The following is a 24,720-nucleotide window of genomic DNA, read 5'->3' as shown; positions in this document are numbered from 1 at the left end:
AGAAAATGTCTTCATTTTGTAGTTTTGATAACTATGGTCAGTAAGTATAATCATGTTCAAGGTATAGACATACCATCCTCAAGAAGTCACATAGCAGTAACTGAGCACAATGAAAATATCTCGTCTCTTGCATATTCTGTGACCCATAATGTCCCAAACGTGCTCTATGGCCCTCATTCTCGAAACATTCGTAGCCCTAAGAATTCTTAACTTTGATCGTAGCCAATGTGTTAAGAATGGACTTAAGAAGTTCGTAGGTCTACGAATGTTTCCAGAATAGCTAGCCTGGACTCTTGGAGGGCCAAGGTGTACCATTGACCATTCCGATTTTGTCGTATCGGCTGATAGTCAACGGATGAAAACCAACATATCTTGCAATAGCCTTCCATGATATGCCAGCTTTCTGCATTCCAGTAACTTGCCATCTTTGAGCAGTTTTCGACTGAGGAAGCTCCATATTTGCTTATTGACATCAAAATCATTTGATTTTCTATGTTAAAAACTCTGAAAAAAGTTAACTGAAACTTGATATTTGCTTAATGGTGGATTAAAGTATTGCGCTTGATGGTTGGTTTGGATTGTAGCATGTGCATTGATCTGAAATCAGTGAACAGCTCGCCCCACTGCCAAAATATTCATACAAAGATACATATTTATCATTTGAAAATAACTGCTATATGTGGGTTAATTTAAACATCATGGATGTTGCGATACTTTTTTCCATGTGTATATTTTGGTATGGGAATGGTGTATGATAAGGTACACCTGTCTCACTAAGTACTTCCAGTGTGAGAACGTTCCAGTTGTATGAATTTTAGAACTGATTAAAATTTCAAAATGTTTGACAAACCCTGTGACAGTTGAATGACAAATATTCAAGGAAGTAGTTTTGGAGATTTTCATATTTTGTTTAGCTTGAACATGACTTTTAACTTTTAAAAACATTTCATTACAATTAATGGACATCAGCTTTACCTTGACTACTAGATGGCTACAGCTTTCAGAGTCAAAATATATGCACAGGAATGTGAAGCTGTTATTTCATTGTACGTTTTGTTCACTCTGATACCTTATCGCTTATCGACATAATTTTCAATTGTGTAGATATGCCCTGATGCTAAATATGTAAACTGTGAATACAGCGTTATCTGTTGCTCCATTTGACGTGTTTACTTTTCATACTCTCAGACAGTTGTTTTGGTAAAATGTTTTGTACATAGTGAATTTCAACTATGTCAAATCTTAGACTGAAAAAGCATGACATGTCTCTGTTTCTTTTCATCTTTGAAAATCATTAAAAATTCATGTGAAATCCTGCAATAGTTTTGTTTGGGTTTAAAGTTTCTTTTTGAGACCATTATTAATCATCATTGATAGGTGTTATTGTGTCTTTTTATGATTGTTTTTTTTTTATGAAATTGTATTTGTTTTGTGAAGTATTCTTTCAGATCGTAAGAACGGGCAATTAGGCCGACCTGAATGCTTCGCCATTGCTGCTGTTACTGATAATGATACAAGATAGCACCGACTTTTTGTCTTTATGACTGGCACTTCGTAAGGTTATTGCAACGCATTCGTGGCAGCACTTCAATGGTTTCTCTTTGTCATACTCTTAACTGTACTAAGCACAATAACTGCCCATCGCAAGTCGAATCCACATGATTTAATCCTTGTTTCACGGTCATTATGCATTATCAGATTCCGTGAATGATTGAGCTGTAGTTTGAATGAGTTTGGTTCACTTCGGATGATATTTTAATATCTGTTTGGAAATGTTTCTAGGATGTCTTTGTGGGAAGGGAATAGCATGTGCATGTAAATGCATGATGCATGTTGGGATTTGGAGAGGAGGCTGTATTTTGTATTGGATTGTAAAATTTATGTTTTAATTTTATACTATGTATTCAGGGATGAATTGTCACTAGCCAAAAGGTTCTTGAAAGTTTGTCCCAAATGTTTCCGAGTAGAAGGCATCATATAATTGTTATTATAGTCTAGTGTTAATTGAAAGAGGGATGTTGGGCGTTCTTCTGTTATGTTATTCTTGTCACAGCCCCTGAATCTTCAGTTTTTGACATCAGGGAAATAAAGACTCTGTAAATGAATTAAATGAATTTCAAACACTGTATGAGAAAATATCTGATCAAACATTGATCATTTGGGTTTGATACGTTGTATATTTCATGTATCTTATGCTTAGCCTCTGAAAATTACGTTTAACTTCTTTTAAGTGGCATTTTAAAAATGGGATGTGGAATGTTGACTTACTTTATTGATAACAAATTATTTTATTTGGTGAGTGCACCACTTCGGCCCAGATTTTTGTACCGGTGTCCCTGCATGACAATGGTAGATGTGTCTGTATCGAAATGTCACACTCATAATGAATATAAAGGATGTTTTTTCAAAGCCACAAACTTTATAGAAGATGTAGTGAAAATAAGTTAATATGTATTGTGAGTCAGATAAGTGGTGGAAAAGATTAACTGCAAAGTATAAAATACACAATGAGTTGTTTATCGCCAATATTGAAGTGATGTAGACGAATAGATGTGAGATATCCTGTCTTTCAGGTGCTAAAATGATCAAGGGCTTAAATTATGAAAACTGAGAAAGTTTTTCACAGTTACAGTCTTTGTAAGAACAAAAAGAAAATTGGTAAACCAACCAAGAAGTTCCTTGCCCTATGAAACCGTTGGTTAGGACAGTGGGTTGATATGAGGGCTCATCATGCACTCTGACTGGAAGTTCATTTCCCACTAATTGTTCGAAGGCCTGCCATTCTATAAGCCCCTTTCCTGAAAAGAAACTGGATGTGGTCTAATAAGTCTGTATGTCTGTAGTGTACAATAATAATACTTGCAAGTATGTCAGTTGTTGTATGTTGGTTGTATCAGGGCTCCAGATAAGGGCCGTATCGGCAGATAAAAAATATGCACGATACGGTAGGAAATAATTTAGAAAACGTAGCAGATACTCACCACAGCAATGGTGTACGATCTTAAAATCATTTACAGGCGTATTTATCTGAAAAAGTATTGTTTTATTGTTTATTGACCTGTTTACACAAGAGTAGCAATGTTGTGGTGCATATATGAAACGAAACACAAGATAACTGAAACGCCATTAAATTCCATTCAGTACCCTAAATGTACTCTTAAAGGTCACATGCAACGTAAAACACAACTTTGCAGATTCTGATACAAATCATCAAAAATGCAAATTCAACTTATAAAGTTGAAAAATAACGCGATGAAAAACCCCGCGAGAAATCGTAGTTCAAACGATTCACTAACTTTCCCCCAGTCTTGGGGGAATTGAAGTGGTTTCAACAGCTGGGCTGCGCTCATAGCACATGCGCAGTGAAATAGGTTCGCGGAGCTTGGAAGCGGGTTGTCCGGTGAATATTCGGTGAAGGCTTTGGTGTGAGCTATTTTTCTACTGTTTTGTTGATATTTCACAGGCGCGAGTTTTATATGTTATTACAGTAGATTACCGATTTAACTGTTTATATAATTTCATTTGTCTATTTCACCACACGTTCTTCTTACTGAGTCACTTTCTCAGTTCGATACTTAAATGCAATGTCATTATTTAGCGTCGACAGAATTTCTAACTGTGATATAGATGTCGTTGTCACAGACAAAACTCAATGTCTTGTTTTATTGACACCTATGTGTCTGCCTGCCTGTCTGCTAATGACAATATTCAATACACAATTTCAATCACTGACCACATGCAATTTCAGCTTAACACCTATCAGGCTATACACCATAAACAAAACGCATTGATTTATGGCCCGAGTTCGGTCTCCGTCACATTATGTAATTACACAGACAGGCAGGTGTGATACTTGTGAACATGACATGTTATGATGTCTGTTGATTGCATATTGTTGATTGCAAAAAATGAGCATGTATTTACAAAACCCAACATCTCTATATACACACACAATGAGCCGTGACGGCATCTGCAAATGAACCAGCCGTTACACTTGAGTGCACACCCACCCGCTCTGACTGGGTTCGGTATCCCGACTGCTTCGTTTCTTGGGAAGTAAACCCAAGTACAAAATATTGCACTTTTGATTTGCGATTGTACGCTTATAATTTTGTTTTTATGTTTTTTCATAACCAGCAATGTATATTATATGTCATGAATAAGTGATAATTGTGTTTTAATTATGTTTGATTTTTTGGGTTGCATGTGACCTTTAAGTATTTCCAGTACTCCTATATTGAAAACATAAGGAGTATGTACTAATGATGTTGAAAATTTATCTGGAGCCCTGTTGTATCCAAGGTTAACATAACTGTCATACTTTCAACTCAACCCTTGGTACAATAACTGATGATACAATTTGGACATAATGAGCTTTTTGGAACATTATTAAAACATATCAGTGAACTAAACTCTAATATATATTTTATATTGTCTGAATGGTGAAATTATGTGCGTCACGGGACAATTACTTCGATATTCTTGGGAGGCTATAATTTTATAGAAGAAAATATAATGTCAGAAAATATAATGTAAGAGAAATGATTATGCTTCAGATTGTTTGAAAAGAAAGATGTTGTCTTTCACAAAATGTATACTTTTTTAAAAAAAATGTGAAAGGCTACTTAAAAAACCCAACTTGATCTTAGCGCATTTGAATGATTGGGGGGGGAGAAACCTTCGGTTCAAATATTTAACACATGTTGAGGATTACTAGAGGGCAATGCACACTTTTGAAATAAATATTACACTTGACACCAGGAATTGTTTGCCTTGACAGAGTAACAGGAAAAGGTATTTTTTGGAATACATTATTCTTGCATAAAATTTCTCTTCACCCCTTAAAAAGAGTTAAGGGTTTTATGACTTGGTATTTTACTGGGCACCATTTGTTTTTGTGCTATATGATGTAGCCGCTCACATCAATGTGGCTTAGTGAAAAATATTTTAGGCTGAAAAAGAGCAAGAGTATGAAATCATAGTCTCTTTACACAATCAAATGGTTTCTTTGAGTGGCATTTTAGAAGTTGGGAAGTACAATATTGAACAAACTTTATGGATAACAACTTCTTGTATTCGTGAGTGCGACGTTACAAGAATCTGTATCGAAACGTCACACTCACGAATAAAAGAAGTTGTTATCCATAAAGTTTGTTCTATAATATCAAATGGTTGATTTCTTAAGACATGGGTTGTATTCCCAACATGGGTACAATGTGTGAAGCCCCATTTTTGGTGTCCCCTGCCATGATATTGCTGGAATGCTGTAAAACCATGCTCACTCCTAGCCAAACCTTTTGGATAACAGGATTTTTCTAATTAATTCATTTGGGTAGATTTAACACAGACTTTAAACTTTCTTCAAAATAATGTGTTTGCAGTCGACAGATCAGATATTGAAAACTTAAAATTCTGAATTTGCAGTTGTATCGTTTTGTTGTTATGGATGGACAAATTAGAAATGATAAATAGTTTGATATATTCGTCCAGGGTCCTAAAAAGCAAACAATGTGTGACAGGTTTTGAATGCTGCTGGAATTACAAAAAATGTTTATGATGACAGGATTACAATTTGTGTTCACTTAATTGGCATCCATTTTGGTATCTGTCTAAATCTTTAATGAGGTCTGATGTGCCAAACAATGCTTGGGTCATTTAATGAAATATGTATGTTGGAGACTCTACAGCCTGCTCTGCAGTGTTAAAGATCTGGATGTGGGTGGTATCTTTTGTATTTGTTTTATTGTATTTATGTTTTGAATTGAGGGACCTCCAAATATATTTATTCTGCATTTTCTGAACACAGTACTATGTGTCATATCCTTGATATGAGTAGTTTTAGGCTAACATTAGATAACATTTGTAATGTCCTTTTTGTGTCCGGGTATCATTGCATTTGACAAATGAAAATTAACTGGGATTTGAGATTTGTTAAATTTAGCTCATCTGATGTAAAGGGTCATGTAACCATATGTCATTGAATGCTCTCTGTCATCTCTTCTTGGTATCCATTCACTATTGTCATCAATAAGGGTGGGCAATAATACAGGTTAACCGGCTATATTGCTATTCGAGCTTCACAATACGATATATTGTGGTACAATTTCGCGAACCGGTTCACCCGATACGATCGGTAATTTTATTGATGTAGTTAAAACCTCTAATAACATTTGTATTTTGTTTATATTATCACACATTAATAGTTTTGAGAATGTGTATTGGTCATATAATTGCATTTGCGTGTCTTTTAAACCATATAAAAAAAAAATAGATTGGTACCAGAACTCGTTGTAAGGATAGGTAAACCAAAATGGCGGACGCCGCTGCAGACGCTTTTCCTCGAGTCCCAAACTTTGAAGCAAGGTCTTAATTTGGAAACATTTTCAATTGATCTCTTGTACAATGACATCTGAGTGTTGTTTCAAAATAAAGGAAACAGTAATGTCATTACCTTACATCATGTGTTACACTTTCACAATACATTGCAATACATATCGCAATACGAAAATTGTGGCAATACCCAACCCTAGTCATCAACATAAGTATCAACCATAAACTTCACATTGCTGACGTTTATTAAAGAATGCTGATGGATTCAGTTTAAGTCTTGCATGGATTGTATTGTAAGTGGGTTCAAATTTGGTCAAGGCATCAAACTTGTAATTTCAATATGGACACAAGGTAGCAATCTTCGATTTAAGAAATGTTTACATTAAAATATCTCCTTACTTGAAAGTTGGTGATTGAGATTTGTACTTGGATTTGATATGGAAATCACAATAAGTCACACATCTTATAAATTTCTTTCTTTACAAACCACTAGACAAATGAAATTGTAATCTTGCACAGTTGTTCTCACCTATCAAGACAGTCTAATTTCTGTAAGAAGATCATTTCCGATTCATGTTAGCTATGTTGAAAAACTTGTTTATGGCCAATACCCACACTTTGTTGTACCAAATGTAAAGGAACTTTACAACATGTGTAGTTACAGGGACTCTACATGAAGGTTCCATTTTTGCAGCATTCTAGGGGGGTCAGTATTTTGAACAAACATTATTTTCAAGTATTATACACAGACTATAACTTATCATATCCCTTCAACAAAGTCATTTATTATAAAGTATTAACAACCTTGGTCAATAAAAAATTGAGATAAAGTATTGCAAGACATAATGAATTTAAGAATGTCTCCTTTTCTGTTAGGCATGGTTTGATGTACAGAGATTGTGTGTATTTTATCATAAACAAAGTCAGAAGTAGCAGTCACCTTGGCCGGCTCACATCTACCAGTGATTCAGTTGCATTGCATAACCAATAAAAAACTTCAATTACTGTGGATGCAAAAGAATTGTATCTGAAAATAATATTTTATCAGGACTAACATTTTCAACAATATGCTATTTTAGTATTTTATATTTTGATATGAATATTTTATGTAATATTATGCATACAGCCGATCGCATTGGTCAGATATGTTTTAGGTATGGAACTACCTGACAAATTACAATTGAAGACCCTTTGTTTACAGGAGCTGAACTTCAGCTTATATTTGTCTCAGTATGAAGTTAACATGTTTTGTTCTGATCGTTTCTGGGCAGTGGGGTAGCTTAGTGGTTAAAACATTTGCTTGTCACGTCGTAGGCCCAGGTTCGATTCCCCACATGGGTTCAATGTGTGAAGCTCATTTCTGGTGCACCCCGCAGTGATATTACTGGAATATTGCTAAAAGCAGCTTAAAACTAAACTCACTCACTCACTGATCCTTTCTTAAGTTAAGTTCACACAGAAAATATCAAGGCTGACTTCTAGTGAGTAGTTGTTAAAATGTTGACTACATACAGCAAATGACCTTCAGTACCTGGCCTCTATTTGTTCTGCATTGTCTACAGAAATATGTTTTTAAGCAATTCTTTCGAAAATGTTGTAGCAGGTGACAGGTGACAGCTGTTTGATTCAGTGACAAGAAGACTATGACTTGCATTGATTAAATCTCCTCTGTTACAAGATCTGTGCTTGTTGAATGCTGCAGGAAGGCTTCAATCACTACGCATTGGCCTCTCTCATTTAAACTGTCTTTACCTGCCTCATTGAAACACAAATTAAAACATGGTTTGCACAGTTATTATTTTGATCCAGTCTTATTGTTTTTTGTTGTTGTTTTTCTTGTCATTATTTTCAACTGCAGACATTATTGTGTCCATACTCATTCCGGATGAGTTCTGTGTTATTTCCTTTGTGGAATTAGGGTTCATGGGTATTTCAAGTTATTTCTTTTAAATAGATTGTCAAAACTTGATCACCATGTAGCAGTCATGAATCTGGCCATCTATGAACAGAAAGTTACTCAATTTGAGTGGTGGTATGAATCCGAGCATAGTGAAGGGTCTTTATTATGTTTATTAAGTTGACCTAGGTGCCCTGCACATTAAGTTATCCATGTGCCCTGTACATGGGTTTCTCGAGTACACTGTTCTTTATTTCTAATACAAATCATAACAATTTCTTGAGATCCACATGAGTTTATTGTTTAATGATATTCACCCTTTGTTTCTGAGAAGTTTGTATTTTCTGGAATTAATATGTATCTGTGGCCTAAATCAGAACCTATTTTGTCAATCTGTGCAACCAATATCATTAGGTTCAAAGTTTTGTATTTTACAGAATTCATTGAAATGAAAAAACTGGTCTTAAAACAGCAACTTTTGTTGCCCATGATTGTGTATGCTCAAAACTGAGATGTGAAGCAGTTCTATGCAACATCAACCCTGGCAATATTGTATCTGTATAGAAATGCTAAAACCAGAGATGGTGGAACCCAATAATCAATAGGAGTAAATGAAGTAAACAAACGAACCCCCTTGCCCGTGTGGCCGTAATGAAATCTATATCGCCATATGATTACAGATCATGCTCAGGTCGTGCAGAGCAACCCTCCAGTCAACTGGTGTGCAGGCAAGCAGTCAGCGGGCTGGCACTCACACAAACTTGACCCACTACGACCATTCGCTATGCTCGCATAATGAGTTCTTACATGTGGCTACGACTGATATCACATGGTATGACGATAAGCCTCGTAATGTCCAGGGATACTGGTCCTATGCTGGAGTTCAGCTTGTGAGATGCAAGAGTTTCCACTGTGTTGTTGAAGGCCTGTAACCGGAATGATCTGTTAACTTTTGTCACTTGTTTTTATATATAAAGGCACTCATGAAATGGATATCTGATTTCAAGGGAATACTTGATTAAGACTCTAGGTTGACGAAGTTCAGGTCTCAGTAAGGTAGTTGCTTGGTTTTGAATTGTTGAAGTATTTATCATGATTTATTATTTTTGAAAATGATTTCACTTATATTTGTTGCCTGCCATGAAGGTAATCCTGGAAAGCTAGGATACATTTATTGCTGAATCCTATTACCCATGAAAAATTTAAAATCTGCATTTTTGTTCTTTGTGTTTGTTATCATAGGGATTGTTTCATACTGACATGTGATTGGCTTACTGTTTTTGCTCATGTGGTAACAACTGTCAGCTGTTATGACACCTTGTAAAGTGTGTCAGTGAGCCAGGATATATGGAGGCTTGTTTCCTTGGTCAGTGTTTGAAACCAGTTTATTGCCAGAGATTTTTCAAGATATGATTGTGGGGAAAATCTCGCTGTTTATGTTATGATTGCCAGGCTATCAGTATTGCTAAATGATTTTAATCTGTTTGTCTTGATCAGACCACATATAGCAGTTCATATTTGATGTTAATGTTTGGGTACATTCTGGTTTAAAATTTTGCATATTTGTTTATGCAGTGTTTCTGCTTAAATTAATGTTGTACCTGAAGTGTATTTTTGTACATATAAACATAGGAAAACTCATCTAAAATTTTCAATTTTTTGGTTTCAGTCTATAAGACTTTCCCGAACTTTACGATCTCGATTTTGCTGGTATTAAAGTATCACTGCCGACATGCTTGAGATGCGGGTGGAGCTCGGTTACCGCGACAACAATTTCTTGAAACCAGCCCACTTTCCAACTGGTGTTACGCCACCTCCACTATTACATGCTTCATCTCTTGAACTGTTCTCACCCCCTGTGCTGTCCCCACCCCCCACAAAGCAACCACGCCTAAATGCCCCAGGGGGTAGCTACCTGTCGCAGGGCTTTTGTCGAGAACCAGGTCTGATGATTCCACTGTATCATTGTAACCAAAGTGAGGCTTCAGCCGGGATGTTGAAAAACAATGACAGTAAAGTGACTGCTTTTGCAAGTTCAGCAAGGCATTCAGTTTCAGAGGAGCACCTGTTCTTTCATGAAAAGTGTAACCGCATAAGTCACAGTAACGCATGGTGTCGTTCCAACTCTTCACAGGTGGGTGAATCATCTCTTTTCTATATTATAGAAAAAGTTAATTTGTTTCGCTTAACTGACTGTAAGTCAGATTATCACATTATTACTTGACGTGTATTGCCATGACAGTTTACTCTTGTGCTATTGTATGTTGCCTAGAGGAGTCGAGTCACCAAGCTTACAACCATGTGGTGATGTGTCCAGCCATTTAACTGTGATAACGGTTGACTGATGCATAAACGTAAAACCCAGGTCACAATCATCAAGTTATAGGAATGTTACATCAAATTTTGCATTTAAATCCTGATTTGAAAACTTCAAGCTGGATATGTTACTGAGGTCTCCTGTGTGCTACTGCTAACAGTGCCTTACAAAGGGAATACAGCGTTATAATTCCACTCAGGAAGGTGAATATATCTTTATATAATGTAGCATTATAAATGAATATATATGCAGATATATTTCTATCCAAACTAATGTTGTCTATTTGTAATTTTGATTTGCTCCTGGAAACTGATTTATAAATGAAAACCATCCATGTCCAGAATATGAAGTGGAGGTTAAATGTGATATGTATGTAAGATAAATATAATACATCGCAGTGTTTATATAAGCCAGTTGCCTGAAATCTGCCCTTTGTAATGTGAATTTTAATCAAGCACAAGAAAAGTGCTACATATTTGTCTTATAAAACCAAATTAGAGAACAATTTGAGAAAAAATCACCCTTATGAACATTTATGAAACTGGCATAGACATGTGATAAATTTAGTAGTGTATAAGTATGTAATTGTGTCTGGACTAACCTCGTGCACCTGTCTAGTCCAAAAAAGTGTTCAAATTAAACGTGAAAGTTAATGGGGTCCTTGTCACAACCTGAATGTTAATAAAAGATTTTGGTAAAAGATTTTGGTGTCTCTAGATTCAAGTACTATAGCAGCAAAAAAACCCATTACTTTGAGACACCTCTGTATATGATGCATGAAATATTTGGGCACTTGAGTTAAGTTCAAACACTGCTGTACCCCATGCAGGACAAGCTGAAAATTGTATTCTTCAACATTAGTTGACGCTATGCACCAAGGACCAAAATTAAAGGTGGTATAGCCCTGTATTCAATGGGGTAGTCTAGTGGTTAAAGCATTCTCTTGTCATGTTCATGATCCAGATTGGACCCACAAATATGTGCAGTGTTTCCTGTGATTCCTGATCCCCTCCGGGATGTTGCTGCATTATTTTCTGAAGCAGCATAAAAACCGTTGGCATCCAGTGTGTGATGTTTGACAACTCGTGTTTGAAAATGTATACCTTTCAAATAATGAAGTCACCTATTTTGTCAAAAATTGTGGTATTGATAAATTGTGGAACAGGGTGTATGCTCATAGCAAATGGGTTATTGTTGGTGAATGGAACATGTTTTTCCTCCTTGAATACCATGTGTTCTAGACACTTGGGTCAGATCAAGGTTCTGACTTGTGCCAGAATGTGGATCGAGGGATTGTGACTTGGTTTATGTATAACAGGCGGTGGGGTAGCCTAGTGGTAGCCTAGTGGTAGCCTAGTGGTAGCCTGGTAGCGTTCACTCGCCACACCGAAGACCCGTGTTCGATTCGCCACATGGGTACAATTTCTGGTGTCCCTGGCTGTGATATTGGTGGAAAACTGCTAAAAGCGGTGTAAACTCACTCACTCACTCACTCTAACAGGAAACACCATTAATTGGTCAAAACAACATACCGTATATGACCGTCTATAAGACGACCCCATGGATAAGACGACCCCCAAACTTGACCCTTAAAATCAGTGTCAAAATGGTATGTTTCGTGCATAAGTCGATCCCTCGCGATGGGGTCCTAATCGCGGCAAACACAGACCACAGACAACTGGCAGTTACCAATAATTATAACTTTGGTCTTCATTATTCAAAGAATTCACAATCATATATATTGTGTCTACTCACGGATCAAAACGAAGTGTAGTTGACAGAAATTGTATAATATATTTTGCTTCTCTAAATATCATATTTATTGTAGCAACAAACTGGCTTGCTTATTTTACCCCATTCAACAATCACATACTGATTACCACCTAGTTTTCCATTGACTGCTAGTTTACAGTAACATCGGTAAAACTGTGTGAATTTAAATGGCTTCCGTATTTTACCCCATTCCGTGCTTACCACGTTCATGAGGGTCCGTATAACCTTAGCGTTGTTTATATATATTTTACATAAAAACTGTAATTAAAATTACACAATGCTAGGTTATATTTCTTTGGGTTAAATAATAGTACTCTGTATTATATTTTACTGATGACTGCGTCAGAATTCGTCCCGTTATATTATTGTGCATGTTTGAACTTGATCGCCGGGAAACGTGTGCAAAAATGCAGCTGATTGCTATTTACGGCTCAAATACACACGGTAATCTTAATCTTAATTAATTTATAGAGCAAAAACTGTAACTAAAATTACACAATGCTAGGATATATTTCTTTGGGTTAAATAATGGTATTCTGTATTATATTTTACTGATGACTGCGTCAGAATTCGTCCCGTTATATTATTGTGCATGTTTGAACTTGTTCGCTAGGATATATTTCTTTGCAGGGAAACGTGTGCACAGCTGATTGCTATTTTCGGCTCAGATACACACGGTAATCTTAATCCCTGCAAATAATACAATGCCCAGCAAAAACAACTTATAACTTAAAAGGTAAATAATCTTGTCTAGTGATGTTTAATTGCAAATTTGACGTCTCTACTGACAAAGTCATCTTCTGTTGTTTGTTCACGCGAAGTGATACGATTTTGTTTTCTTACCCCTGGAAAAAAGTTTGACGAAAACGTAACCCATGGATAAGACGACCCCCTTCTACAGACTGCTTTTTTGTCCTCAAAATTCGACTTATAGACGGTCATATACGGTATTTGTTAAATGTTCTGTGTAAGCGTATGTTGTGTTAGTATAAGGAAATTGATGCTTAGCATGGTGAATTCTAGGGATGTCACGATACACAAGTTTCATGAATAGATGCGTATCATGATACCCATATCACGATTTGATACGTATCATGATACCTATTTTCGCAGCATTATTGCGTAAATTTAGTTACATTTTGAACATTAAAATGTCATATTTTATAATTGTCCATGAAAAGATCAACATTTTTTTATTCTCAGAGATTAAAAAGTTCTAATTTCCCATGTTTGTGCATGAAAAATAACCATTTAAAACTCTCATAACAAAAACATGATACAATTGCAAAATGTAAATGATACATAAACATATTTAATCCGATACTTTCAAAACTAAATATTGATAAAGTTTTGAATGTATCGATAATTCTATCGTCTTAGAAAAAGTATCTATGTATCACGGCATCCCCAGTGAATTCTAATCTGTTTTTGTTGGCCATAGTAAAAGGTTCTTGGCTTCAGTTCTATTGCATGGTTGAAACACGAAGTCCGAACTTTTTTGCAAGAACAACTCACAGCAGGGATGAAAAGTAAATCCCCTTACAAGGAAAAAGTGAACTATATCTCTAATCCTACTGCCTTTAGTTTGGTTTAATTGACATCATAGTGGGCCAGGGTTTTAGGCAACGGAGAAATGTGCATCCAGTACATACAAGCTTAGACAATGGGCTGAAATATATATTGCATCCCAAGGAACGCGCAGTCATATTCATTATTCCAAAGTCATGACAAGAAATATGAAGTTCCTGTAATAAAAGTAGTGATGAAGTCTTACAGTACACTTCACCATGTCATAATTTACAGGACTCTAATTTTGTCGGTCAAGGTAAGGCCCTGGAAATGGACTAGAGATTGACCAAGGTAGAAAAAGAGTGTAAAATGAGGTGAACCTAGGGTTCAGACAAGGGGTGAATTCGGAATACAGGTTACTGGTAGATTAAGGGTTCAGACACAAGTAAGACACAGGGTTCAGACTAGAGGTGATTAAAATACAGACTGCTGGCAGGTTAAGGGTCCAGACAGGATTTAGATCCAGAGTTGAGACCAGATACAGACCCAGGGTTCAGATTAGATACAGACCCAGGGTTCAGACATGAAGTTCCAGGGTTATGGCTAGAGGAAGACCCAGGGTTCAGCCTAGATACAGAACCAGGGTTTTTAGCCTAGATACAGACCCAGGGTTCAGACTTGAAGTCCTAGGGTTATGGCTAGAGGAAGACCCAGTGTTCAGCCTAGATACAGACTCAAGGTTCAGACTATTTGATGGGATCGGGTGATCAGGCTCACTGACTGGGTTGATACATGTCATTGTGTCCCAGTTGCGTAGATCGATGTTCATGCTGTTGATCCCTGGATTGTCTGGTCCAGACTCGATTATTTACAGACCGCCGCCATATAGCTTGAATATTGCTTAGTGTGGCAAAAAACTAAACTCACTCACTCACTCAGAATACTGGAAGACTGAGGCTCAGACTAGAGGAAGCTGCAAGGTTCAGACTCGATACAGACCCATGATTTAGACCATTAGAAGAACCAGGATTTAGACAGGATTCAGACGAGATACAGACTGAGGGTTCAGACTATTTGAAGACCAAGGGTTCAGGCTATTGAAAGATCAAGGGTTCAAACTAGGGGAAGACGGCGGGTTCATCCTAGAGGAAGATCGAGGGTTCAGGCTCAATACAGACCCATGACTTAGACCATTAGAAGAACCAGGGTTTAGACAGGGTTCAGATTAGGTACAGACCCAGGGTTCAGATTAGGTACAGACCCAGGGTTCAGATTAGGTACACACCCAGGGTTCAGGTTAGGTACAGACCCAGGGTTCAGATTAGGTACAGACCCAGGGTTCAGATTAGGTACAGACCCAGGGTTCAGATTAGGTACAGACCCAGGGTTCAGATTGGGAGGTAGACCTGTTTTTGTACGATCTGTTCGGAAGGAAAGAGAAATGCATATTCCGGAGCATCGCGTCAATCAGTCTTTGTGTTTTCTGTATTGTTGTCAAAGGGAGGTGTTGCAGCAATGAATCAAATGTCAAAGAGGAAGTCACATGGATAGACAAGACATTTACAAAGCATGTTGCACTTGCGGCCACCATTACTGTCACATTATGCCTAGAGGTAGACATAAAACTCTTGGCATAAATTAATCACATGATCTGACATGTACTGTAAGCCTTTATTTGCCTTGCAGAGTTCATTTGGGGAAAACTTCTTCCAACAGATAACAATATAATCTCAATGAGGTATTGTCATTGTGGCTCTCTGACTGCAGTTAACTATACATATATTAGAAAGAATTATTTTTGTGTATTTTGACGCATAAATGTTACATTTTAATATGCCGTGTGTATTTTAATTTTCTTTCAGTAATTAATCAAAAATAACACCGCAATATGTGATCATACATTGCTTGAATAGGCTCGGATTGTGCTCACATGGACTTCATGTATCTGATACATAGAGAACTGTTATAAAAACACGATAGATTAAATCCCTCATTTACTATTTTTGATATCTATTATGATGAAAGCTTGTTTCTCTTGTCCATGTTATCAGTTAACAAGCTATATTAACATTATCATTATATTTTGTTGAGTTTTTTAAGTCTAGATGGACAGTGAAATAGTAACTGATAGATCTATGGATGCAAGAAAAACACTTCACGAAACCTGTATTGACAATTTCGTAAACAGAATACCAATATTAGTAGTTGCTGTAAATTTTTCTGATTGTTACTGCTTATTAACAGCTTTAAGTTGGTTCTGGGATCCCTGGTTAGAATTGTTTGGCTTCAGGAAAGAGTGGTGGCTGCGGACATGCTTGGAAGTCGGTCGGCCATCTTGTCATCATGCTCCTTACACTGCATGAGATGGTGTTCATTACACCAGCCACTGGTTTGACTGGTCGACACTGTATTAAGTACCCAATGTGGGATGTAGTGGGAATTTAACTGCTTCTGTGTGAAACAGCAAATGGAAATCAGCTGATGAAAGAAGACCACTTTATACCCAATATTGAAAAGATTAGTTGAAAATGCTTAATTATTGTATCAGAATAATATAACCAGTTCACTCCTTCCTCAAGTTTGATACAGACTTTCAACATGGAACACAACCACGGTTTGCTTCCATCTTGTCCAAATCTGTTCATCCAACCTGTAAATGTTACATTCACGGAACATCATACATATGGAGCTGTCATGAAGAATAACAACCCTTTGAAATAATGGTTGTAATTCTCCTTTTGGTATAGCTGAATAGTTGCCCTTCATAATTGTTTTTTCAAATATTTACCATAAATTGATGCTTACTGGAACAGTGCTTGACATGTTACAAATATTGCATCACGAAAGGTGATGCACCAGAGTTCAATGAAGAACCTTCTGGAGACAACATGTAACTAAATGATTCATCAATCGTTGTCAGCTGTACGGAGTTTAGAGTTGACAGGACCATGTGTCATGTGAGGCCTGAAGACGTTAGGTTGTTGACACAGCAGTATTATTTGTCATACATTGTGTATTTGTGGAACTGTTATGGTCATAATTTGTAAAGCTGTCATACAGGTAAGCTCCTGTCAGGGAGAAGATACACACAAATGTTGTGGTGACGGAACATCAAAAGGAATAGCAATTCTCCAGTTCAGTGCATACCAGTTGTCACATGGTTAAATAGAATGACAAGAGAGAAATCAGGGAGAGTTCAGTGAGTTTAGTCCAATGTATTTAAAACCCCTGTAGAGATTATTGTCTTATACAGGTGTTGAAAGGAACACCAGAGTTAATAATGGCAGCTTCTGTTTGAGATGTGTTTTGATGGACACATCTGATGCATTTTTCAGGTGTGAAAATTGATTCTCTTAATTTATATCATTTTTACCATCTATGAAATTCACCAACTAGTCCGGAGTCAAGTGTTCAGGCTTACTGACTTACTTGATGCTTATCGTCAAACCCCTATTGCATTGACTGATGCTCATGGCACCAATTATGGATTTGTCCAGACTTTTTACAGATTGCCATTAAGTAGTTTGTCTGTTGAAGAGTGCAGCATAAACAATTAACAATTAAACAACAAACTGGGCATGATCATGTACCCTATTGTTTTTCATTAATATTATTCACTTTATGCCACATGAGCTAGAGAGTGAAAGGCTCATTACAGTCTGAACTCCAGCTGCTGTCCCAAACTGAATATTTGGTCTAATAAGCTCAGCTAATAATAGTCTGCATAATGGCACTAAATACTGCTAAAAATGAAAACTCAAGATCTTGTATAGTACTGAAGGATGTGACACCGGTGGACATTGCCCCGAATAATATGTTCATTGTCATCCATGTAACATTCTGTAAGCACATAAAACTGAACTTATACATTTCACCCTGAGGCCAGTGAATGTATTATTAAACCCGGACATGTTTGTTAAAAATGCGTATTTATGTTGATGTAGACTGAAATGCTTTTGGAAGGAGAATATTGAGAGTTGCTGATCTGACATTAATGCTGTATAAGAATCTGCATGTGTCAAAACGCTGATGCTCCCCTTTTTCTAATGCTCATATTACTGGTGTCCTTTTCTAAGGCCTATTTCCATGCTGTCAACATGGTGGCGGTGGCATGGCACATTCTCTGTACAGCCTTTTCTTGGGCACACCAGAAGCCTAGAGATTTTTCGAATCCTCTATCTCTATTTCATCGTTACTGAAAGTCCTGTATCGCGTCTGAAGTCATAGTAAACTAATCACCAGAAGTCCCTGCTGACATGTACAGGTTGCTGATATGCACATAACTATTAGAAGATTGTGCCATCTTCAAGATGACATCAACAATCTCAACTTGAGCTAAATACTTGCTTGACAACGATACAAGAATCTGTATCGAAACGTCGCATCAACCGAATAAAGAAGTTGTTTATCCATAAAGTTTGTCTGTATATTACTCTCCATCTTCTAAACAATGCCACTCAAAGACATTAACTTGAGCCATGTTGCAAATTCTTTACAAAGAAAGACCCTCATGCAGCCTTCTGGAGATGTAAAGAGAACTGTTGCTCTGAAGAAATTTCCAGTGAATCTTTTTCTTATGTCTCCAAGTCTACCTCCTTCAAACTAAATGACATGATCAAGCAGGCGGAGAGGAATAGGGCATCTGAGAAAAGGGCAACGGTAAATTAGTCTCCTTCCACAGCTACACCACCAGAGGTTCTTCAAAGATAGGGTACGCTTGTAACTCCCCCTCTTCCCATGTCAATGCCTAGCATCCCTATAGAGACAGTTGTTAGTCGAACAGAAGACTGGCATGGAGTTCTGTTTGTTTCTGAAGAACAGCCGCCGAAGTGGATTGCTTACACAGCAACAAGAGGAAGATGCCAAGATCAGTTCTCCAGTCACACTGAGCACAAGAAAAAGGTGGACAGCACTCGTCCAAAGCTTCAGCAGAAGTACCATCACGCACGTTTTTCAGCTTGTCTCCTACCGACCGACAGACAGATATCAGCTAGCGTTACCCAACATAGAACCAAGAACTAAGGTACTGCCTGGTAGCCAGGGTCTTAAGGACAGCCAGCTGTCTGAAACCCAGCACAGAGCAGACAGACAAGCTGTCTAGTAGAAGAGGTTCATCACGGTCATCACACCTTTTCCCGGAAGAAGTGCAAAGTCAGCAACCTTCTCAAAACCATCATTGTCGACACACAGGGCCCAAACAGTTTCCAGCATGTCCACAGATACACAAACAGCATTCCAGAGCAGCTACCATTACCGACTGGCATGGATTTCAGATGGAGGGCAATCTACACCAAATCACTGTCATGGCACCTTTACACACCAAATGACAAGATATGACACTCACAGAGAGATGGATAGTATGACCTCTTCAAAATTGGATCAATTTCTCATATCTGAGACTTTAGGCACTCTCATCCAAACACCCACAGAACCTTCATTAGTAGTACCACAGAGATCACGTGATGAGCAACAGTCCTTTAGTAATTCACCTTTTTTAGCCCACATGGACTATCTGAAACTGCCAAGAAATGAAGGCAATCAAGTTTGCTCTCAAGAACTGTAGGAATCTTCTACCTCAGTCCTCACAGCCACAGCCTTGGCAGATTCCATCAATTCCCGCATGGATGTTGGACAGAAAATCCTATTGGAAAGCCCTCTCACCAGGGAAAGATAGTGACAACAGGGTGGTCCCTACATCCAACAATCTTCAAGTAGATAACATCACAGTGGGATTCTGTACATCTACATCTCTGCGAGTCGTCTGAAGAACTTACCTATGTCTGTCCAGTATGAGGCCCTACAGGTAGACACTCTCTCCATTGAAGGGACGGCCTGTGTGCCTACACATCCCCTCCATGGTCTGTTGCAGATGAGGATATCCTGAAGATAAGATGATTGATTGCACAACCTAGGCCAAGCAAAGCATGATTCTCAAAACTATTGTGATCACTCCTAAAACAGACAATCATCTTACACTGCAATCTTCCTGTGCTCCATCCATTGGAAACTAGGCAACAAACTATGAAACCTTGCAGCAAGAAGATTTCTTTAAATCTGTGTCTGCAGCCGTGACAAAATCTATTAGATCATAACTGTCCCTCCTTTACGACAATCAAATTATCTATTAGTGATCAACCTACTATTAATAGTATTATTGAAATCCTTTCTTTTGGAAGATGTCAGAGCTCCAAGAAGTGGAATCTTTCTTGGGTTCATTCAACATTATTAACAAATCTTTTGAACCCCTTGGAAAAATCAAGCATAATCCAAACTGCAAGTGAAACCGGCTTTTCCTTGCCCTAGATTAAGGCAGCTGGGATGCCATAGATTAAGGCTATAGATTTTCAATGCTGAGACATGCAGAGGACCGGAGCACCACTGTTACATTGGTACCGAAGTTTGTCTCCAAGAATCAATCCACATTTCTCGGACCACTTGGTTCGTAGATGATATGTGATTCCAGCATTAGCATCATCAGTGTTCACTGCGTCCAATACCATGTCAAAAGGTGCTATCTCAGATCTTCAAAAGTAGGCATAGAAGAGGCTGCTTATCACCTTCAAGACATTCTCAGACAAAGACATTACTAAGAGAAAATCTGCTATAGCTTGAAAGATACAGACAAGCTCATTACTAACAACCTATACTTGCATCTTGGTATGGCTGTGAAATATAAGTTTTGGCATCCACAGTATCCATTGACATTTTTCATAGAACAATTTCTATCCATTCGTCAAAGGTTCTAGCACAACATGTTCACTAACTCCTATTTACATGATGTTCAGCCGTACCTGGAAAGGATAACTTCTTTGTTCCCATAGTTTCTCAATGATCATAAGACAAAAGGTTTCCCTAATTCTTTAAGAGATTCACAGGGGAGGGAGGGGCTTGTCGAGATCCGGCATCTACAGCCTCAGAGGTAGGAACTCCTTTGATTATACTAAACCTAAGTACAAGATACCTGGAAACAGATTACCGGAAATAATGTCATAGTTGTTAAACCAAAAGTGATGTCAAAATCAGTTTATGTCATTGTCTGAAAGCAACTTGATGTGATGTCAAAATTGGAAATGATGTCATATCTGGAAGTATGATTGACCGGAAGTGACATCAAAAGAACTCCCCTAAAGGCTGATGGTTTATTACATCTATAGTGCACAAATATCAATTATGATGGTTCTTCCAGTTGGTGGGTAGGTTGTGTGTGTCTGTTGGTACTTCAAGTGTCTGTTAATACAGTCATTTGCATTTATGCGTATGAATTTTCAAGGATTCATGTGTTCCATATGAAACCATCAGAAAGCCATAGTTCTTTCAACTCCACGAGGAGTATACCAGTCAGAAGCTACCTGTTCCCCTAGCTGATTCTGGCAATGATGCTGAGCCTATTGAGCTTTAGTAAGAATGATGGAAATAATAGTTGTCGTTATTAATAATTCCATAAATACTAGGGTTGGGTATTGCCAAAACTTTGTATTGCGATATGTGTTGGCGTATTGCAATATGTATTGCAATATATTGTGAACCGGTATTATTGCCCATCCCTAATAAATACTACCTCTGTTACGTCGCCAATGCTCCCACTCCCTTCCTCAACCCCAAGGGAACTGAAGTTTGAGGTGTCTTCAGATATGCTGTCGAGATTAGATGTAGTTGCCAGGTGCAGCAATGTTAAAAATGTCATTGTCTTTTTTTTCCCCAACCATCCACATTGAAATTAATGGTTGGAGTTGTCGACTTTTTCGAATTTCAATTCAATTCATTCAGAAAATGATTCATGAAGTTTGAAGTGAGCTTCAAAGTCTACCTTGACCCATGATTTTGCTGTCACCTTTGGGACCATGTTAGATAAAGGGTCTAATCAATGATGGACGTCATGCAGGAATATGTGCATTGTCAGGTCTTTGAATTAGGAGGGGCCGTGGGGTAGCCTAGTGGTTAAAGTGTTCACTCGCCATGTCGAAGACCCGGGTTCGATTCCCCACATGGGTACAATGTTTAAAGCCCATTTTGTGGTGTCTCCCGTCGTGATATTGCTGGAATATTGTTAAAAGCGGCGCGTAAAACCAAACTCACTCACTTTGACTTGGGATAAATTTCTTGACAGTATTTGGGGTCTCTGGGCCCCTCAAATGTGTTGAAGGAACACAAGCCCCTCTGAATGTAATGACGTTATTGATACATATTCAGTGGGATTGATTTTTGTAAGAGAAACTTGTCATGTTTATTTGGAAGTGTTACAACAGTATCTTGATTATTTAAATGTTTGGCTTTTTTTGTTTAAAAATTGCTCTAAAGGTAGCCTATATCAAAGTATTGAGCACCAGCACTCTAAAGGCAAATTAGGAAAGAGTTGAGAAATATTATCTGTGAAGCCCACCCAACACTCCCCAAATTGTTTTTACTGTTTTATGATTTAATGATTAAATGCATTAGTCATGATTCAGTCATTTGATTATCTACAAAAGAGCTATCTCTTTTTTCTCGCTTAAGTATTTAATCCTAAAATCATTTTGATGTAGTATGATACATTGTCTACTGAAATTTTGTGTACATATTAAACCATGTATCCTTTCTGTCGTGTTCTTTCACGTTCTTTGTTGAAACTGAACATAAAGAAAAGAAGAATGCAAGATTTTAATATTTCACACATGTACAAAAGGAGATGACAGATAAGTCCCTATTGTTTAGAGCTCAGAAACATTCATAGGTATGAAAAATTAATTGGTCACATTTTTAGGCAGGTAGAACTTCAATATGGTTGCTTGTGAGATAAAAAGCAAATGTGGCTAGGATGAATAGCTCTTACAGTTTTGATGGTGAACTGTGATAAGAAGTTAATTTATAAAATATATTGCTTTCAAATTCAGTCTTTGGTACATATTGGTGAAAACAGAAGTTATGCTAGTTCTCATAGAAAATTGAAATGGTGAAGAATTTAAATTGAATATGCTTCAGAGAAGAATTAGATGACCACAGTCTGGTATTATGTTTGAATGGAAATGTAAGTTCTAGAGATGTGTTACAAAGTACAACATTTATATTATTTGATTGCTTCCAGGAACATGGCATGATGGAAGAAGAGGGGCACCAGGACGCAGCCATCAACCTGTCTACTGGACGAGACGCTGTCAGAGACGCTGCCAGAGACGCTGCTAGAGACGCTGCCGCCATTGGGGCAGCACTTCTCAATGGAGACGCCAGAAATGGCGACCTGCATCACGAATCACGTCAGGTAATGGTTGCCTCAATCCTGAAAGTGAGTGTGTGCGTGTGAGCATGCAAATGCGTGTGTGTTCTGGAAGGGTTTGTGTGAGGTGTGTGTGTATGAGGTGTGTGTGTGTGTGTGTGTGTGTGTGTGTGTGCGCGCGCGGTTGGTTGGTTGGTTGGTTGGTTGGTTGGGTCAGTGTCTGAAGAATGAAATCAGTTTGTCATCTGGTTGTAATTGTAAGATTTATGTGACAAGGTAGAGATTTTGATTGAGAATGTTGTTAGTATTGTTACTATGGTTTTCTTCGGGAAGAGGTCTGGAGGAGGCATGTTTCTACAGCCATTAAATGGAATTTAATGACAATGAATGTGTTCCAAATTTGTTTTACATCAGTTATATTACCTCCACAAAAATCTGGGTCTTCAGCAGTCCATGCTTCTATACAACTGTTATGCACAAACAATATATATGTTGTGGTTACCTACGGTCAGTCCCCACTATCGTTGGTTTGTCATGAGAGCCAGCGACATTGAGGGTCAGGTTAGGCGGCCCACAGGCATGTTTGATTGTGTGTCACTGTAGCCAAGCAACCAGGGTTGTTGATCATGCTGTCAACCACTGGTTTTTCCGAACTACATTGTTTACAGAATGCCTAGGGACAGGTAGGGTGTTGCTTGCTGCAATGATGTAAGAGACAAACAAATCAAGTTAATCATGTGTTTGACAGTCAGCCCCAGTGTGCACATTTCTTGTCAACAGTCTGTGCTAATACTCTTCAAGCTGACTGTCCCAAACCTGTAAAGATCCGGGTTAGAATTGATCTTCAGTAATCCAGGCTTTTCGTAAGAGGCGACTAACGGGATCGGATGGTCAGGCTCGCTGACTTGGTTGACACATGCCATCGTATCCCAATTGTGTGGATCAATGCTCATGCAGTTGATCACTGGATTGTCTGGTCTAGACTCAATTGTTTACAGACTGCCACCATACAGCTGGAATATTAATGATTGCTATGTAAAACTAAACTTGCTCACTCGTTAATAACTACTTATACACAACACTTTTAGGTGTCAGTTTAGTCTGTCGAAGTCAGCTATTTTTTAGGACATTTTCCAGTCTGTTTTTGTTTAAACATGCAGTCTCTATATTGCTTTTCTGTCAAGTAAAATTGAAAATCTGAGGTATTTGTGCACCTCTTTAAGTCATTAATTGCCATGTGATGAAGTTATGGACAAATATTAAACACAATTATTCAGGAAGTTTCAACCTCATGGTATTTTAGGTACAGGCATTTTCTGTGAATATCACATGATTGGGGGTTGCAGAGGGTCTTTTTTGCTTGTGGATGGACAAAGTGTTTGTTTCATCCTGTCCTAGCGGTCTGCCTTGTGATCGATCGAATGCTTCGAGGGCTCGTGGCAAAATTTTGTTTCCCTTTTTGCCAAAGCAGTGTATGTTTGTTCTTTGAGTTCTCATTATCAGTGGCTTGGCACATGTTTACACAAGATCAGAGCGGCAAGACCCAGCGAACTCGGAACATCTCAATACACAAACTAGAGAAAGTAACAAGCTAGGTCCAGTGAGGTGGTGGTAGTTACATTCACGCAGTGGGCAACTGTAGCCACCTCCAGCAGGCTGTGGAGCTGTAAAACCAAATCGGGGGGGACAAAGTCAACTCCTGGC

At 37.9% G+C, this 24,720-nt stretch overlaps 1 protein-coding gene across 3 annotated transcripts in view; it reads left to right on the top strand.

Moving 5' to 3' along the window:
• The window catches only part of LOC124253048 (forkhead box protein P1-like), an 82,435-nt gene that overhangs the window by 10,250 nt on the left and 47,465 nt on the right, over positions 1 to 24,720 (top strand). The window contains exons 1-2 of one of the 3 annotated variants that reach the window (XM_046686770.1): positions 9,903 to 10,361; positions 22,888 to 23,061. In XM_046686770.1, the coding sequence (XP_046542726.1) occupies positions 9,960 to 10,361; positions 22,888 to 23,061 (576 nt within the window). In that variant the 5' untranslated portion in view covers positions 9,903 to 9,959. Of the gene's footprint in view, positions 1 to 9,902; positions 10,362 to 22,887; positions 23,062 to 24,720 lie in introns of those variants that run through there. The other 2 variants (XM_046686769.1, XM_046686771.1) reach the window with 2 other exon arrangements.

This window comes from Haliotis rubra, unplaced genomic scaffold, assembly GCF_003918875.1.
Source record: "Haliotis rubra isolate DU_JTF1 unplaced genomic scaffold, ASM391887v1 Scf53, whole genome shotgun sequence".
Lineage (NCBI taxonomy): Eukaryota > Metazoa > Mollusca > Gastropoda > Lepetellida > Haliotidae > Haliotis > Haliotis rubra.
The sequence above is the reverse complement of the archived record's forward strand: the minus strand, read 5'-3'. Positions and strand labels throughout refer to the sequence as shown.